The sequence below is a fragment of the Amblyraja radiata genome, chromosome 16 (genome assembly GCF_010909765.2).
Source record: "Amblyraja radiata isolate CabotCenter1 chromosome 16, sAmbRad1.1.pri, whole genome shotgun sequence".
NCBI lineage: Eukaryota > Metazoa > Chordata > Chondrichthyes > Rajiformes > Rajidae > Amblyraja > Amblyraja radiata.
In genome coordinates, this window is record NC_045971.1 from 12,140,468 (window position 1) to 12,159,082 (window position 18,615).

An 18,615-nucleotide genomic window follows, 5' to 3' on the forward strand; every position below is an offset into this window, starting at 1 on the left:
TGTGAACACAAACTTGTTTAAAAGGCGAGGCAAACAATTGGGCAGCAGCCACCCGACAACCAAAATTCATTTTGTGAACACAAACTTGTTAAAAAGGCGAGGCAAACAATTGGGCAGCAGCCACCTTACAGCCGCAACAAGGGGACTCACCGTGGAGTAGACGTGCGTTCAGTGTTATTTGCAGCTCAGAGAGCTGTGACCCTCTCACTTCCTGGGTCTGGCAGAGATTGAGTGAGGGACTACACTTCCGGGTTTTATAGTCCCTCCCGCCAGCGGGGGCAGTAGAGAGAATGGGGAATTTAAAAAAAACGTTAATATCTCTCTGATTTTTAATCGATGGGAAAAATCCTCCGGTCCCGGAAGGCGGAGGGGGGCTCTGAGTGAGGTGGCCAAAAATGACGGCTGTAGGTGGCGGCGTTCTCTCGGAAATCGGCGGCGTTCTCTCGGAAATCGCACCACAGTGGGCCAAAAGCGGTCAAGATCAGACTTTTAGTAATATAAGATAGATATAGATACGTTTAACTCGGTTTGTGCAAAATTATTGTCTCATTAAACTCCAGTGCAGTGACTGACACCTTTTCTAGCCCACCTAGTGTCTTCTTGCTTTGTAGCTTTGGACACAAACCTCTTCTCTCCCCTCTCCAGTGACATGTCATCGTTCCTGAATAGGCATGATCAGGAGTGCACGCAGGCATGACCAGAATGTATGCAGGCATGATCAGAACTATACACAGGCATGGCACTTGCACAACCTTGCTTTTTTTGGCTTTTGCTAATAAACAGAAGTAATCCACACACACACACACACACGCACGCACCAATTTGCACTTATACCAAGCCAATTAACCTACAAACCTGTACGTATTTGGAGTGTGGGAGGAAACCGGAGATCCCGGATAAAACCCACGCGGCTCATGGGGAGATGGAACCCGGGTCTCTGGCGCTCTACTGCTGCGCCACTGTGCTACCCGTGCTTTAATCATCTCATCTGTTGTATCTTCTACTGAATGGAATGTGGGCGTTTGCTAATGCCTTGCTGAAATCTCTATGGGCCACGTAAAACATCCTACACTCATTGATTTGATTTTTTACTTTCTCAAAATTCATTTTTGAGTAAAAAATTCCTGCTCGGAATAGGAAACAAATTATTGACATTGTTTATGGAACACTGAGAACCTGGTGAGAAATGGAGAGTTTGACTGAAGGGATTTGCTGGAATGATTGTTTCCTAAAAGACCTGGAAGATGCGATGCAAGGCTGGTTGTTGCCCTTGGTAAATTGTGGCTTTGTAGTTCATGGCAGCATCCAGGAGTGCTGCAGTGACTGAGTACTGGTGCAGCATCCCTGCATGATGTTCTAATTGTCCATGCACTCTGCTGGAATCACAGCTTATTTGGACATGTTCAGCTTTATCAACTAATGAACTTTAGTTTCACCATATGGATTTGATTTTTCAGTTTCATTTCAAGTGCCTCACCATCTTGTTTCTTCATTCTAGACATGTGCTCGTCAAAACCAGTCCAAATCACAAATTTGTCTTCACGGCGAAAAGTCATTCCACTGTGCCTCAAGGGAGGATTGCCTTCAGCCTGCCACAGGTAAGGATGGTTACTTTGTGTTGGGTATGTCATTAATCTTAACATAAAAAGAAGGCTGCAGTGATGAAATGACAGGTAGACACAAAATGCTGAAGTAACTCAGCAGGTCAGGCAGCATCTCTGGAGAGAAGGAATGGGTGATGTTTCTGGTCAAGACCCTTTTTCAGACTGATGTCAGGGGAGGGGTGGGACAAAGATAGAATGTAGTCGGAGACAGTAAGACTAGTGGGAGAACTGGGAAGGGGTAGGGGATGGAGAGAGAAAGCAAGGGCTATCTGTGAGAAGTCAATGTTCATACTGCTGGGGTGTAAACTACCCAAGCAAAATATGAGGTGCTGTTCCTCCAATTTGCGCTGGGCCTCACTCTGACAATGGAGGAGGCCCAGGACAGAAAGGTCAGATTGGGAATGGGAGGGGGAGTTGAAGCGCTGAGCCACCAGGAGATCAGGTAGGTTAAGACGGACTGAGCGGAGGTGTTCAACGAAACGATCGCCGAGCCTGCGCTTAGTCTCGCCGATGTAGAGAAGTTGACCCTGGAACAGCGAATACCGTAGTTGAGGTTGGAGGAGGTGCAAGTGAACCTCTGCCTCACCTGGAAAGACTGTTTGGGTCCATGGATGGAGTCCAGTGGGGAGGTAAAGGGACAGGTGTTGCATCTCCTCCGGTTGCAGGGGAAAGTACCTGGGAAGGGGGTGGTTTGGGTGGGAAGGGATGAGTTGACCAGGAGTTTCGGAGGGAACGGTCTCTGCAGAAAGCAGAAAGTGGTGGAGATGGGAAGATGTGGCCAGTAGTGGGATCCCGTTGGAGGTGGCGAAAATGTTGGAGGATTATATGCTGTATGCGACGGCTGATGGGGTGGAAGGTATGCTCAAGACCTTGGTGCCGGACTGGCAGACTTTCTGGACTATTGGATGTTATTACAATTAATACTCCCAGGCACTTGACTTTATTAGCTATCATGTAGTTCAGTAGTATTTTCAGTGAACTGGGAAACAGAGCCAGTTAAGTTTGATGGGAGTGTGGGAACTAGATCTGCGATGTGTTGGAGGGAATGCTGGAATTAGCAGCTGATGAGTCAGATGTTAGAATATCAGGACTGCTAAGTAGACAGAAAGTATATTATGTGAGTTTATTGTATATGCAAAACTGCTGTACCCAAGTATTAAAATATGCTGTTACTTTAAAGTTACTTCAAATCCCACACTGGATTGCCACACTGTAGCACTGACTTAATGTTGGTAGTGGTGATGGTCATTATCCCTTCTAATTCAACTTGATTTCCGCAGACTTTATTTAAAGTGATTGACTACATCAGAAACGTGCACCATCCCTCTTACTGTGTCCAAGCCCATGGAATTGCCATTGGTTGAAATTGCTCGTTGGCTTTTAATCCATATTTATCTTTATCATTGGAGGCACAGGATGTAGGAATCTGAAGCAAAATATTAAACTGCTGGAGGAACTCGGCAGGTAGACCAGCATCCGTGGGGGTGGGGGCTTGGGGAATAATTCAGGTCATTTCAGGTCAAGATTGAGAATGGAGAGAAAAAACAGTCTGTATAAAGAGCGGAGGGATGAGTCATTCATCTTGCTTCCTCCCACCTCTCCAATCTAACCTTGAACAATGCCCACATCAGCTGCTAACTCTGAATATCACAAAATAAATGAAATGTTTTTGTTCTATTCTAATTTTGCATTTAATCTTGGTTGAGTTCATGAGTACAGGGAACATCATCTTCTGTCTGATTTCTGTTTGTTTTGTAATTCTATTGCATCTTCCTCTAATCTATATGGTTATGGCAGTAAAATGAGTCTTGAAAAATCTATAATGCACTGTCTTTAAAGGATCAGCATCTTCCCTGGAGTGGGTCAGCATGGTCACCTGACTTGGAGTCTTAACGTTTCCAGATATTATAATCGTATGCTTTATTATTTTTAAACAGAAAATTCTACCAAGCTATTCACAAGATTATCACCCAGAGCTGCCTTTAATATTAATGAAAGTGAATTTCCATGTCCCTCTGCTCTTTAACAGTCACATTGTTCTCAATTTATTCTACCAGCGTACATTCTGGTATGCTGGTATTGAATATCATATATTCATTACATTCTCTTGACAATATTCCTCACCAATATTATTTGATTTTCTGTAGTATTATCTGCACATTTCAATTCCATCAAATCTAATCCTTTTATCCAAATGTTACTACGGTGCATTTCAGAATTGAGCTGATTCCATTGCCAGTTTTCATCCCTTGTATTTTTTTTATTCTGTTTTAATCTTTTTCCAAATGACATCCCTTAATCTTCAGTTAATTTTTATTTGATACCTGCCTTTGTAGCCACTTTTAGAATGTGTGCAAACTACATTTAACCCTACTTCTCTCTTCTACTACTGTTTTTTCTCGTTCAGTTATGTTTGAGCCTCAATTTCTTTAAAGGCAGCTTTGGGAAGACAAGCTGAGGGCTTTGTTCTGCCACAAAGTCTGTGCCACAGCTGGTGACTTGGTATTACTCCTAGTTTAGGTCATCTTCGCATCCTCTGTGGCCTTAAACTGAGGCTCCAACCCCATTCCCTCTGCAGTACAAACTATTGTTTGTACTCTGTTGCCTATCATTACTTCTAATACATCATAATGGAAATTTACCTGTTTTTATTTTATTTCAATAATTTCAAATCTTTTTGGTTGATTTTGTTTCTTTCACCTGCCATAAGTCTATTTAAACAGGCAGTTGGACTTGCCACTGACATTCATAAGTCCACACACTCCCACAGCTGCCTTCACTATATTTCCGCCTGACCTATCTCATGCCATCCCCTCTTCTTAATTTTGCCACACTTTGGTCCTCACTTTGGTCCTAACTTTTCACCCCATCTGCCTCTGCATCCAAGATATCATCCTCTGCCTCTTCTGCCTGCTCCGCTGTGATCCCACCGTCAGTTAAATATCCATCCCCTACCTCTCCCTCCCTCCCCCTCCCCCTCCCTCCCTTTTTTACTTACCACAGGGACCGTTCACTTTGTGACTCTCTGGTCGATTCATTCATTCCTTTCCACCCACTCCTTCCATCCTCTGGCACTTTTTCCTGCAACTGTAAGAGTTGCAACACCATCAATGCCTGTGGACCTAAACAGGTCTTCCAGATGAGGCAGGGGTTCACCAGCACTTCTTCCAGCCTAGCCTGCTGCATTTGGTGCTTGCGATGAGGCCTTCCCTATATGGTGAATCCAGCTGTAGACGAGGCAAATATTTAGCCGAGCACCTGCACTTTCTTTGCTAGGCTGTCTAGAATTTCTGGTTACATGCCATTTAAACTCTTCCCCCTACTCCCACACTGAAGTGGCTGTCCTCTGCTTTTTCCATTGCTGCCAAGTGGCCAAACGCAAATTGTAAGAACATCTTGTATTCCGCTTTAATAGCTTACAACCCAATGATTTGAATTTGAAATTGGAAAATTCAGGATAACCCACACCTCAAATGCTCTCCTCTGTGCACACTCACCTGTCCATCTAGTTTTCTTCTCCCTTTGTTCATCCCTTCCATCTCCTCTCCTCACCTGGTTCCCCCTCCCCATTATTCTCTCCCTATCCCCATGATCACCTGTCAGCCTCTATCCCACCTCCTATGTCCTTCCCCGTATACTGAAAATCCATCATGTCTATCCTCTAGAAAGGTATCCAGTTTCTTCTCAATCCTGTTGCAGGGTCTTGACCTAAACATTTGATTTATACCTCTTGCTTCTGTAGAGGCCACTGGACCTGCTGAGTTCTACTAAGATTCCGTTTTGGCTCGAGTCAGCCATTTTAACGTGCCTATCCCTTTGTTCCATGTGTTTCTGAATCCACTCTCCAATTGAAAACTAACCTGTATTTTTCTTTCCTTGTTCTGGGAAATAGCCTGTATCCGAGTGTTAAATTGTTTTCTCCTTCCTCGGAAGCTGGAGTATTTCCAACATTTTGGTTTTGTTTCCGATTTCCAGTGCCTGGAGTTTTTTTTTTAAATTAGCAATGCACATCTTCCTTTTTCCTCCAAAGTTGACAATTGTGTCTTAAACTGTTCTGCACTTTGTAGCACATTATGGGAATGGAATACCTCTTCCTCGTGATGCAATTACATGATTTCAACATCACTTTTATAAAGCATGTTATTTTGTTCTTGCACCTTGTGGGAGGAATACGATGCTGCGAATATTAGTGTGTGTTAAACATCCTCATGTTACTATTGAAGCACTGGATGTGTGAAATTGTAGTCTCTGTAGTTACTGATAATTGCCTTTTTTAATTTTGTCGTTTTTAGTTGTGCCCAGAGAGAGTGTTCTTATTTAAATTGTGGTATCATGTTGTGATATTTTGAAGTCTGATGCTGATAGATATGATGATGATGATGATGGTGGTTTAAAGTTGTAAGCCAGTGCTTTTCTGTAATATTCACTATAATGAAGTTTTCCAATTACATAGTGTGATTAAAGTTAGCTTATTTTCTGTGATCATTTTGTTTATTTACCTCACACCTGCTGATGATTAGATCTGTCACTGGCATCACTCCTTAAAACAATCTCTGACTTGCAGGTTTGCTTACAAAAGGCCAAAGTTGTTAGCCATAGACACGCTGAACCTGATCAGCATTGCTTGGCATGGAACCAATGAGGGAATTGGGGATTCTTAAGATTGGTGACTGTACCGTTGAGTTAAAATACCATATAGAAAGCTTGATTGACACAAAACGTTGGAGTAACTCAGCGGGACGGGCAGCATCTCTGGAGTGAAGGAATAGGTGACGTTTCTGGCCGAGAGAGATCCTTCTTCAGAAGAAGGGTCTTGACCCGAAACGTCACCCATTCCTTCTCTCCAAAGATGTGCTTGTCCCGCAGAGTTACTCCACCATTTTGTGTCTATCTTTGATTTAAATCAGCATGTGCAGTACCTTCCTACACATATAGAAACCTTGAGCTGGGTCGAGCTATATCTGCGAGAAGAATGTTTGGAGGATTTTTTCCTATAAATTTGAGATGGATACGGGGATGGTTGGCAGTTGTAAATATAATGTCAACCCAGATCTGACGACATGGCATTGTAATGGGATCTCAAAGGTGAATCTCGAATGTTGACATGTCCATTTGGCTTGATATAGAGCACACATGACAATGTTCAGCTTTACTGACATCAGTGCCTTCTTGGTAACCTTTTTGAATAAATCAATGAGATCCAACACATTTACTGGTACTTAATCATTCAGAATATCACATTGAAATGACAAAGTCTGTGATGGGATAATGGTGCTTGAGATAAAACAAAATCTTACTACTTACAACTTGCTATATTGGCATTTTACTATATGGTAATCTTACAACTTATTGTATTGTCATTTGCAAAGCCTTTTTAAGGATCTAAATAATGTTTCACCATCCTTGGTGCAAGTCTGGGAAACCAATTTGAAAACACTTTGCATTGTGGTAAAATGTAATGGGTACACTTTTAAAGTCTATGGTTCTTAAAAATGCTTGCTCATGCATTTATCTTTATCTCCGGTATTTTGAAAGTTGGTTTAAAATCAAAATGTCAGTAATATGCTCAATGCCATGTTTAAAATCTGACTTTGAGAACATGTTTATGAATTTATTGCAATGCTGTTACATTATCTGGTGATTTTTCTTGCAGAGAAAATGGGTGGGACTCTCCATTGGTCAGGATGTGGAAGGTAGGTTTCTTTTCATTTGATGAATACAATTTGCAGTAGTAACAAGTAGAAATGTAAACAATTTATCTTTATTACAAAACTAAGGGGTGTGCACTACTAGTACAACTAATGAGGTTTTAGGTGTCTTCATGATTGATGTTTGGACTTGTTGATAACTTGCATCTATGGTTATGAATTTGGACTTCTATACAACCGGTTGTATATCACAGGTGGGGTAGTTAAATCCAAGTGGAACTATGGGAACTATAAAATCAACTGGACAAAAGATATTGGCATTAAAATAATTGTGAATACATTGAAGAGTTCATGAAATGCATCATAGAATAATTTGCAGCTTCATGTTATCTTAAAACATTCAGCAGACATAATTTGTATCAGTAGCCTAGGTTATAAAGGGCAATTCAACGTTATCACCTCTCATTACTTTCTGGAGATTTGTGGAAAAGTGGATGTGTCTAGACATCAAATTTATCCTGCACTACATGAAGTCTGCACTTTGCCAACTTGCACAAGGCACTAACCTGGCAAAGTTAAATGGTTGCAGCATTTGCTCAAATCACTGAGATTAACAGCGATGGTGGTAGAAATTTCTGTTAATACACTAGTTCCTTCATCTGTAGTCTAACTTCATGTGGGGAGCTTACAACTGCTTCGTGTTCCCGCTCCTAAATCATTGAGGTTGGACTAGAAAAAAGCAAATCTGCTACTTTTGTCTCAAATGGCTCTCAGTATCTTCCGAAGCTCTTGTCATCTTCAACTACTGAAAGTAAAATTGTAATTGGACTCCTTTTTATCATCAGATTGCCAATTCTTGTTTAACACTTAAATTAAGATTGAAGTCTAGTGTAAAGGAACGGGTGACGTTTCAGGTTGAGACCCTTCTTCAGACGTCACCTATTCCTTCTCTCCAGAGATGCTGCCTGTCCCGCTGAGTTACTCCAGCATTTTGTGTCTATCTTCGGTTTAAACCAGCATCTGGAGTTCCTTCCTACACTTGAAGTCATCCTTTCATTTTAATACGGAATCAAATCGACGGAAGTCTGCTCGGACAGACCTGACATACCTGATTGTTGCAACCTGTCTTTACGACATCCTATATAGGCCTGCTATTGTTTTGGAATTTTATGGATGTTTAGCCAGACTGATAAGTGCAAATTAAAATCTGAATATTGTTTACGTTTTGGCATTCTGTGAGTAAATGGGAACAATACTTTTTTTTTGCTGTTGCTCCTTTTCTCTCTCCAAACATAAAAATCCTCTCTCAGCCAAAATGTCTCTCAGCCTCAGTACTTTGGTTGTGTGCTGATATTTGCAACCATCTGTTCAAAGATGCTGTTGAGCAGCCACCTGCCTCGTCGTTGGGTTAAATGTGGATATTACTGTGAGAAAAGGGAGGAGGAAGTGGTACTTGATAAAGGGTACTTTGTGTAGGAGCAAGCGTTGCTATTTAAAAAGCCGAGAGACATGGAACTAGGACAAGTGAACAAAGGAGGGTGGTAATGGTGCACATTGGTCTGACACGGTCAGAACACTTTTAACGGGTTTTAGAGGAAGTTTTTTTTTAGACTTGAATAGAACCCGATCTTTCACAAATGGTCTTGGCAATAACCTTGCAGTTTTGGAACAAATTCCAATCATTTTATATTATAAACTGCTACTTCCATTTATCTTGGACAGCAGCTGTTGATGCGAGGGATGGGGTAGAGAGGGATGAGGCTGTGGAGAAGCAGGGTTTGACATTTTTATGCTGAAATATATGATTCAATAACTCTGCAGGTTAAGCAGGCTGTATTTTTGCCATCAAGACAGTTTAATTATCATACGTGCCAGGACCAGAACAATAAAAGTGCTGCTGCTGCTTCACAAACACAATAACACAACAAATAAATATACAATAAATGATTGGTTAATCCAGATAAACCAGACCATAGTGGAAGCCAAAGTATGTAGTGTAACTCCAAAGAAACCCAATAGTAGTTTGGTGCTGAGGTGGGGTTGTGTATCTATAAAACAATGACTAAAGGTTTAAATGCAAATTTGGAAATAAGGTGAGATAAGTTGGGAGTTGTGCATAGGTTCTGGAAAGTTATTAGTACAGCCAGAGGGTCGATTGTCAAAGCAACAATAATCCATGTCTATTTGTGTTGCCAGTATCCTAATTTTAACACTACTTGATTTTGGATTATTTTGCTTCTGCTGTTTATTAAGGATTTGTGTTGCTAATGTGTGTGGGGGGGGGGGGGGGGTTGTTAATTTAATAAGGGAAGATTTAAAACCATCTATGTATGTGTCAGTGTTATTTTAACAAGTTGAATTTTGGCATCAATTTAATGTCAGGCAAATTATTTAATAATGTGAGGCATTGAGTATAAGAGTTTGGGTTTGCGAGTTACAGGTTGCCATGTTACTGTTGTACAACATGTTGTTAAGGCTATACTTTGACTATTGTGTGCAGCTCTGGTGATCATGGTGTGGGAAGGACGCGGGAGGGCTTAACTTAACAGACATAATGTGCGACATTAATGACATGATAGTGGTATAAAAATATTATGAGGAACATGGAGTAGATGATGGCAATCTGGGATGTCAACCTAGAGGGCACAGTTTTAAGATGAGAGGCGAGACGGTTCAAAGGAGATGTGAAGGGCACATTTTCCACAGAGTAGTTGGTATCTGGAATAGAGGCCGGAACATTAACAACATTTAAGAGGCATCTTGACGGGTACACGAATGAGCAGGTTGTAGAGTGATATAGCATTAATGAATACAAATAGGATTAAAATAGATAGGGCATGATGGTCAACATAGACATGATGGTTCGAAGGGTCTGCTTCGATGATGTACAACTCTGAATCTAAGTTCATTGTGACAATGGTGTGTTAGATTGGGTTTGAGAATTGTTTGGTTACTGAAACTATACAGACTACAAGATCAACGTGTTTAAGGTTGTAATGTATAGTTTTGCTCTGCTCCCTTCATGCAGCTGTCTGTTGCTTGACATCATGCTCTTATCAGCCGCCTTCAGTGAGCTGCAATCGTCTATCAATTCTGGCAGGGGGTTTAAACAACTTTCCAGTTTGATTTATTATTTGAGCAGTGTTGTTGTTGCCTGAAAATATTGAAGTCTATGCTTAGAGTTGTACCGGAAAAGAAGCCTAGTTAATTCCTCAGGGTAGCAATGTCCATCAAATTGTTATTTCATCCTTTAGAATTTGTACTGAACAGTGATAATTTTGCCCATTACATTGTCTGGTGAACTGCGATAATTCTGTAAGCACTATTTTGTTATAAACTGGAGCAAATGTATCTTTCAAGCATTCATTGCTATCCTGATACCTGCTCTTTCTTTCCATTTCCAGTAGCTTTTGAACTATTTTAATGAGTAGAGTCTGTGACTTATTTCTCCTCATCTGTTAGGCATCTTGGGGAAGGAGGTAAATAGACCCTTGTGTTTTGTATGTACTTGCATAGACAGTGTTATTCAGGGTGATTCAGAAACTGGCCCTTTAGCTCAACAGTCCACTGTGACAAGATCAGTCAGCCTGTGCAATAGTCATTCATTGCCCTAGGAGAAATCTTAACAAGCCTGTCCTCAATGAACGATGGTGTGTAATTGTATTATCCAGGGAGTCTGGTGCCATTGATTTTATTAAACCTATAATGTTGAACACGATGCTTGGTGTTAATGTTAACAAGAGGAATGTTGAATCATTAAATTGTCAATAATTCATTCTCATGCATAAAAACACAATGTAATGTAATGTGCATGTAGATGGAGTAGCAACTGAAATCAGCTGATATCTTCAAAGTGTTTGAAAAACAAAGAGCAGGAGGAACTCAGCAGGTCAGGCAGCATCTGTGGAGGGAAATGGACAGGCAACCTTTCGGGTTGGGACCCTTCTTCAGACAGTCTGTCTGACACGCTGAGTTCCTCCAGCCCTTTTTTTGTTCAAGGTTCCAGCATCTGCAGTCTCTTGTGTCTTGTAAATATCACATTTAAACTGGGCACTTAATAAAGTGGCAGAAGATTAAAACTAATTGGCGTCCTTGTTAATTATGAGCGGCCAGTGATCTGTATATCTAGATATCAGATCAGATCTACCATTGTGTGATATGGCTAACAGTTGGTCTATTGACATAAATGTGGATGAGCTCTATGGAATTTGCATTTATTCACCTTTCTTAGTTTGCCTGGAGAACCATTAGAACGGTACACTAATGATGCATGTTCAAGGTTTGAGATCGGGCTTTGTTTCAGGGTATTGATTGGTGGATGTTGGAAGACTGCCGGTGAGCTCTCTGACCTTGGGGATAAACACCAGTTGCATGTGGCATTGAAATCTCTTTCTAACAGCTGCTTCTCCTTGGGTCGCATGGTGTCAGTAATTTACCCTCACTGTCCCACCAATTCTTCCACAAGGTGAAAGGTTGGTGGTATTGTTTTTCCAGAGGCAACTTTGATTATAGTTGAAGGCGCGGGGCTTTACTGAGAGGGCTAGATTTACAGATTTGTGCAGGAGTTACATTGTTCAGTGTGTTTCAGCAGACTTAAAAATGTGTAATCCTGTAGGGGTTTCGGTTTCCCTTTACTCCACTTCGGGCCCAACTGCCCGAGTTATTCTCCCTTGTCGGAGGGTCAAACGGCCACCACTCCACTCGAGCGTTTCCCAAGAGAGAGAATACAACAAAAGGGATTCCCCTGGGTTCTAGACCTCGGAATTATGGTGGGATATGATAAAAGGTTGACTTGACCAGAGTGTGCTGATGAGAGAAAACAGAAACCAAGATGGACTCAAAGCAAGTCTAAAATTTACAGGCTTTATTAAACAATGAGAAATCGAATCTCACCAATACTACATAATACGTGGCTAAACTTATGCTTTAAACTAAGACTATGGAAGGAAAACTATCGGGCACGTCGTAAAACTTACTTTACACAATTTTACTTGCAAGTACACCCCCTTTCCCCTTCTTCTCTCAACTATCCTATTTCGGGAACTTCACCTGGTCACTGGGGTACTTACAGCTAGATTGATGCAGGGTCACGAGCCGTCTAGCAGAGCAGAAAGAGAGAACGAGTTCTGGCTTGACTCCTGCTTTTTATACCTGAGTTTCTCCCTTGAAACCCCCCAGGTGGTCCTCTGGACAAAAGGGTCTTTTGATGATTCCCAGTTTCGATTTGGCATGAACAATAGGCTTCCGATGATAAGGGGTTTGCTGATGTCATGATCACTCAGCCTGATCGTTATCCCATCGCCTAGATGGGCTCCCATTGTCCCGATGGATGGGTCATCCACGATGGTGATATGTTTTGCTGTTGGGCTGTTTATTCCCGTCTGCTGAGGCTCGGTTCCTTCCTTTGTGTTTCCAAGATAATCTCGTTATCTCCGTCTCAGCCTTTCCTGCTCACACCATCCGCATAGTGATATAATGCCCAGGCCCACAGACAGGTTCGAAACTGGTCCTTCCTTTGTGGATTGGGATTTTTTTCCGTTGCAGCCAGCAAGTCTGGTTTAAAAATGCCCATGTCCTTATCTGAGTTCTTCCATAATTTTGGAGGAATTGCCCCAATAACTTACAATCCAAGCACTCATCAGGGATCCAATAATTTTCCAAGTCAATAAGACTGTCTTTAAACAATTGTTAAGATGGGAATTGGCAATCTTCATGCCTTCTGCAGCGACTATTCTCCTCACAACTCCTGGGTTTGCTCGTCTCTTATCACTCAAACCTGCCCCGCTCCCCAGGTTTTTTTCCCTCCAACCACAGGAGATGGATCACTTACATCCCCTATCTCCCTTGCATCCAGGAAACCCAGAAGTTCTTCCAGGTGAGACATAGGTTCATGTGCATCTCTGTCACCTCATCTATTGAATTTGGTGCTACCGACTACTTTTACATTTGTCAGACCAAGTGTAGACCAGTGCGCAAGTTTCGCTGAACACTTGCGCTCTGTCCATCAAGGCCTGCTGGACCTCCTGATTGCTAATGATTATAAGAGCTCCTCCTATTCCCATAGCAATCGTTCCCTATCTAGTCCCTTCTCCATTCGCTCATCTCCCGTCCCTGAATCTCGCATTTCCCTTTTATCTCTCATCTTTCCCATGCCCTCTTTCAGTCATATCCCTCACTCCTGCACTAGCTATTACCCTTCATCTTTTTTCCTGATATGACTCCCTTTTGTCTCCTTTTCTCTTTCACTCTGTCACTCTCCTCACCTATCTGCCAATTATCTCTCCTACCACCCCACCTCACCTATATCCACCTACCACTTGCCAATCTTTGCCCTATTCCTGATGTCTCTTCCAACTTTCTCACTCCTATTCCATCAGTTTGAAGAAGGGCACAAAAAGCTGGAGTAAGTCAGCGGGTCAGACAGCATCTCTGGAGAAAAGGAATAGGTGATGTTTCGTGTCGAGACTAAAGAAAGGTTCAGACTAAAGAGTGGTCGTGACCAAAGCATCCAATGTCCAATCCCGCCACAGGTGCTGTCTGTCCCGCTGCATTCCTCCAGCCTTTTAAAAAAAATCTAGATTCTAGTATCTGTAGTGTTTTGTGCCTCCACCTGAGTTTGATTCTGGCCAAGAGTGCTCCATGGGCAGACTTGTTCTCTCCTTGATCACAAGCTTCAGCACCAAGCTGGTTTCAGCACACATCTCAAAGACATGCTGTTCGGGTAAATTGACCACAGTTGCTGGAGTAGGTTAAGAGGCAACGAATCAGAGGATTTGATGGGAATATGAAAGAGAATAAGTTGCAGCAGACAAGGGAATGAGAAGGGTATGATTTTTTTTTTCCGTGGAAAGCTGGAATGGATTTGATGATGTAATTACATTCCTGTGCTGTTATAAATAATCAACTGTCCATTGCGCCCCACATCTTTTGTACCTCAATTATTCTAATGCCCTTTTGATGAAGATTACATTCTCCATACTAATGAACTTTAGCTTGTCCACAACGCTCATGCTATTTTTCTTTGTTTTGTTTTCTATCGCATCAAACATAAAATTGATAAAATCTTCATGACTTCATGCCTCATGCCCGTCATCCTCATCCCTTCCCAAATGTTCTCTTCCTATTCTTCCAAGATTTATTTGTGAAAATTGAGTTTGCATTAGGTTTGTGTTCATTATTGTCATATTTGTACTGAGGTACAGTGAAATGCTTTGTTTTGCATGCCATCCAAATGGATTGGATGTATCAATCCATTTAATCAAGTCAAACTCAATTACAATAGAGAGCAAAGGGGAAGATACAGAGTGTAGAATATAGTTTTCAGCATTGAAGTGCATATATTCCATAGACAATGCCCAATGTCCACAATGGGATAATCGGACAATACCCTAGCTTAAGGACTGTTTAGAAGCCTGACAATGGAGGGGAAGAAGCTGTTCCTGAGACTGATGGTGTGTGCTTTTAAAATTCTGTTTCTTCTGCCGATGTTGAGAGTCATTGTGGAGGTAGTGTTGTCACCTATTCTTGCAGAAGTGTGTGGGTCAAAAAGTTGAGGATTCTGTGGCAGAAGATGCAGCTAATTCCTTGGTCCAGAAGTTTGGAGATCAGTTTGGATGAGATTATGGTGTTGAAGGCTGAGTTGTAGTCTATAAATAGGGGTTTACTGTTGGAGGCAATGTTGGCTAGGTGTTTTAGAGGTAACTTTATGACCAGGAAGATGGCATCTGCTGTGGACCTGTTGCAACAGTAAGCAAACTGCAGTGGATCAATGCTATTAGGGAGGCTGGAGTTAATGCTGTGCCGTCACCGGTCTTGTGAAGCACTTCATGATGGTGGATATCAGAGGCATTGGGCCGTTGTCATTAAGTAACAATACCTTTCTTTTTGTGTTGGATAGAACTGCAAATGCTGGTTTAAATTGAAGGTAGACACAAAATGATGGAGTAACTCAGCGGGACAGGCAGCATCTCTGGAGAGAAGGAATGTGTGACATTTCGGGCCGAGACCCTTCTTCAGACTGATGTGAATAGACAATAGGTGCAGGAGTAGGCCATTTGGCCCTTCGAGCCAGCACTGCCATTCAATGTGATCATGGAAGCTCATCCCAAATCAGTACCCAGTTCCTGCCTTCTCCCCATATCCCCTGACTCCGCTATCTTTAAGAGCCTCATCTAGCCCTCCCTTGAAAGTGTCCAGAGAACTGGCCTCCACCGCACTCTGAGGCAGAGAATTCCTCAGACTCACAACTCTGTGGAACAGAGCCACAGACTCACAACTAGTATTATCATCTTTGGTATACTGCGCTCTACACATTTGCTCATAAAGTCTGTGACCGCAATGATATATTCTATTCCCATTATTTGTGAGATGCCTTTGGATAATATTTAACATTAGAAGTAATATATATAGTTAAAGTTTAAAGAGATGCATGAATTAATGCCTCTTCATACTTTAATGATTGTCATAAATGACAGTGAGAGTAAGCTCTGATCTGAATGTTGCACACCCACTCATTGCAACTCCTTTAAATGCCTTCACTGCCAAAAGGCCACTTCCTTCAATTATTATGTCTTTCACTCAGTGGACTTTCGCTCAGTGGATATATTTTCGGATAATATTGAACATTAGAAGTATTCCATTGATATATATAGTTAAAGTCTACAGAGATGTTCAAATCGTATAATTTGTTAGATTTGACATCGGTTTGTTTTTCCACATAAAGAAAGCACTGTTTTGAAAATTTTGAACAGAGTATTGAGGAGAGTGTGAGTTAAGGCCACCAAGTGGCAGACTGTATCAAGTGCAGCTGGTGCGCAACTCACTGCTGCTGTGGTTTCTGGCATTCTTTAAGTGCGCAATGCAGATCTGAAACAGTGTTCGGATTGATGAGGTTTCCAACATAATCCTGATTATCTTCTTTTACAGTTAATGTTTTAATGTACCATCTCATGGTAAATTATAATAAAAAATTATGTTGCAGGCTATCAGAATGATGACCAGTGATAAATGTTATGTGGCAGGTGTTATGCTGGTGTTTTATCCTTCTTTCTACTGTGATTAATTATAGTGAAATGTGCTGGTCTCTCTTTCCCTGAAACTGGCCGACAGTTGCCCATCTGTGTACCAAAATAATGAATACCTGACCCTCCAGTCCAACAATAAAGGTTCAGTAACTGGCTTGGTAATGGTTTTGAATCTGCATGTCCTTTTGCAGCTGTCATCCCCATGGATTTGATTACTCTGTGTTGAGTGATGTTATATTTTCCAATGGTCTCTTAAAGCTGTATATGCTTATTAGATAGTGCTAGTGATGTGAACTATTCGACATGGACAAGATTATTCTTTGGACAATGGTCGGTCCTGTTGGAGCAGTGATGGTTGCATCTACTCTTCCTGTTATTAAGTTTTGAATCTGGTCTCTGACTACCTCAAACCCTTAGTTTAATATTTATTTTTTCTTTTGCTTAGTCACCGGCCCCATGTAAAATATAAATCTCTCATTGCTTTAAAACTGGACAGGCTTTCCCAGTAAAATGCATCAAAAGGCAACTCTAGTTTAGATCTTTATAGGCTTTGGCTTTAAGGCAGCTTTGCTCATGGTATCTTTGAATGCTGTATTTCCTGGGGGCTCTTGTGCAGCAAGTGGAAAGATTTCAAGGATCAACCAAGTTTTAGTCTGACATCTTTCTATTATTGACATTCCGTACAATAACCTACCATCAGTTAATCATTTGTGAAGTTGAGATTTATAAGATGGCATTTAGCAAGACAAAACCTTTGCCTGAATTCAACTTCGCTCTGAATTAATGGTTAGCATTGAATAGATGTCCAGTATATAACCCTAAATTAACACATTGTTAATGCCAAGAATAATTGATTTCACAATCTTCAATCTTTTTTATCCTTTAGTATTTTATCAGAAATAGCATTTTTGCATCTTCACATGATAGCTAAATGCCAAAGCTTTATAAACCAAGTGTCTTCGTGTTTTTCTCCATTCTACTTGTCAGTTGAACTCAGTCTAGATTTAATTTTAGAACAAAAATAACCTTAGGAAATCTGCCAGGTTCCCTTTAAGACCATCCATCAAAATATGTTTTGTTTTTTTTAAAGATAAGGCAGCAAATGTGAGTTGGTCTTCACACTACCATACACAACAGCTGAGATGATGAACCTCCATGATCACCAACATCATCTTTTGTGCCAAGTAGAACTCCAGCCAATGAAGTATTTAATTGGAAGTGGACCCTGCATTATATGAGCTGCTTGGTGTTGGGTGCTTTTCCAATACTACCTCTAAGGCAAATGTTTGCCAGTAGTGTTGATCCTCTTGAAGTGCAGTCTAGCAACTTCAAACTGTTGGTTCTGCAAAGTCATCCTCGGTAGACACAAAATGCTGGAGTATCTCAGCGGGACTCAGACTGAAGAAGGATCTTGACCGAAACGTCACCCATTCCTTCTATCCAAAGATGCTGCTTGTCCCGCTGAGTTACATCAGCATTTTGTGTCTATCTTCGGTGTAAACCAGCATATGCAGTTCCTTCCTGCTCAAGTCATAGTCAGTGCGGGGTGCTAATGTCACAGAGTATATTGTGTACTTCTATCCTCTGTAATAATGCCTTTGATGGTTTATTTGAATGTTAGTTCATTATCCGTGGGAAGATAGGAATCATCTATATGTCATGCGTTAGCCATGAGAAGACTTGGTGTGTGGAAGCAATGTCCAGATGCAATGGGATCACGCTGTTTTTCTTCATCTTCAATGTACTCTTTTCGAGCAGGATAGCATGTACCGAGGGCTAAACAGCATGTTCAAACTCAGAGCTAAATGTCAAAATAGCGTTATGTTTACTTTTTATGTTTTTTGTATGCAAGCATATGTGTACTAAAAACAAAGCCCTCTATACAGTTAAGCATACTTTTATTTTTATTCATCTATTTATTATTTTATTGTAGACTTAATTGTAATAATACATTTTCATTTTGTTTAGATAAGCTGTTTAAAATATCATGTAAAATAATTGAACAGGGCTCAACCTGTGTGCATTAGTGGTTTATTTCCTTCCTAACATTTTTCCTCCTGTTCTGGCTTGCTTTCCTCAATAACAACATTTATATCTAGCTAAGCATTTTGTGTTTTGGACGCCTTTTACTTTAATGGCTTGGCACTGTTTTTGGGATCAATAATATTTTCATTGAATGTGCTGCTCTCCCTTTCCTCAGAATTCCAGTTGTTGTACAAGGATAGAACAAATTGGTTCTTTTCACCCACTGAGTGGCTTGGGTATCCCAAGTTTTTATTTTTCTCAACTTCTTTACATTTTGGGTGCAGTTTATTGTCCATGTTTGTGGCATTGTATTTA

General features: G+C 41.1%; 1 protein-coding gene across 1 annotated transcript in view; it reads left to right on the forward strand.

Annotated features, from left to right (window-relative positions):
- nsf (N-ethylmaleimide sensitive factor, vesicle fusing ATPase) overlaps window positions 1-18,615 on the forward strand; it is a 178,612-nt gene that overhangs the window by 28,870 nt on the left and 131,127 nt on the right. Inside the window, exons 3-4 of the mRNA XM_033035096.1 lie at window positions 1,499-1,598; window positions 7,258-7,297. Of these exons, the coding sequence (XP_032890987.1) occupies window positions 1,499-1,598; window positions 7,258-7,297 (140 nt within the window). The remainder of the gene's footprint in view (window positions 1-1,498; window positions 1,599-7,257; window positions 7,298-18,615) is intronic.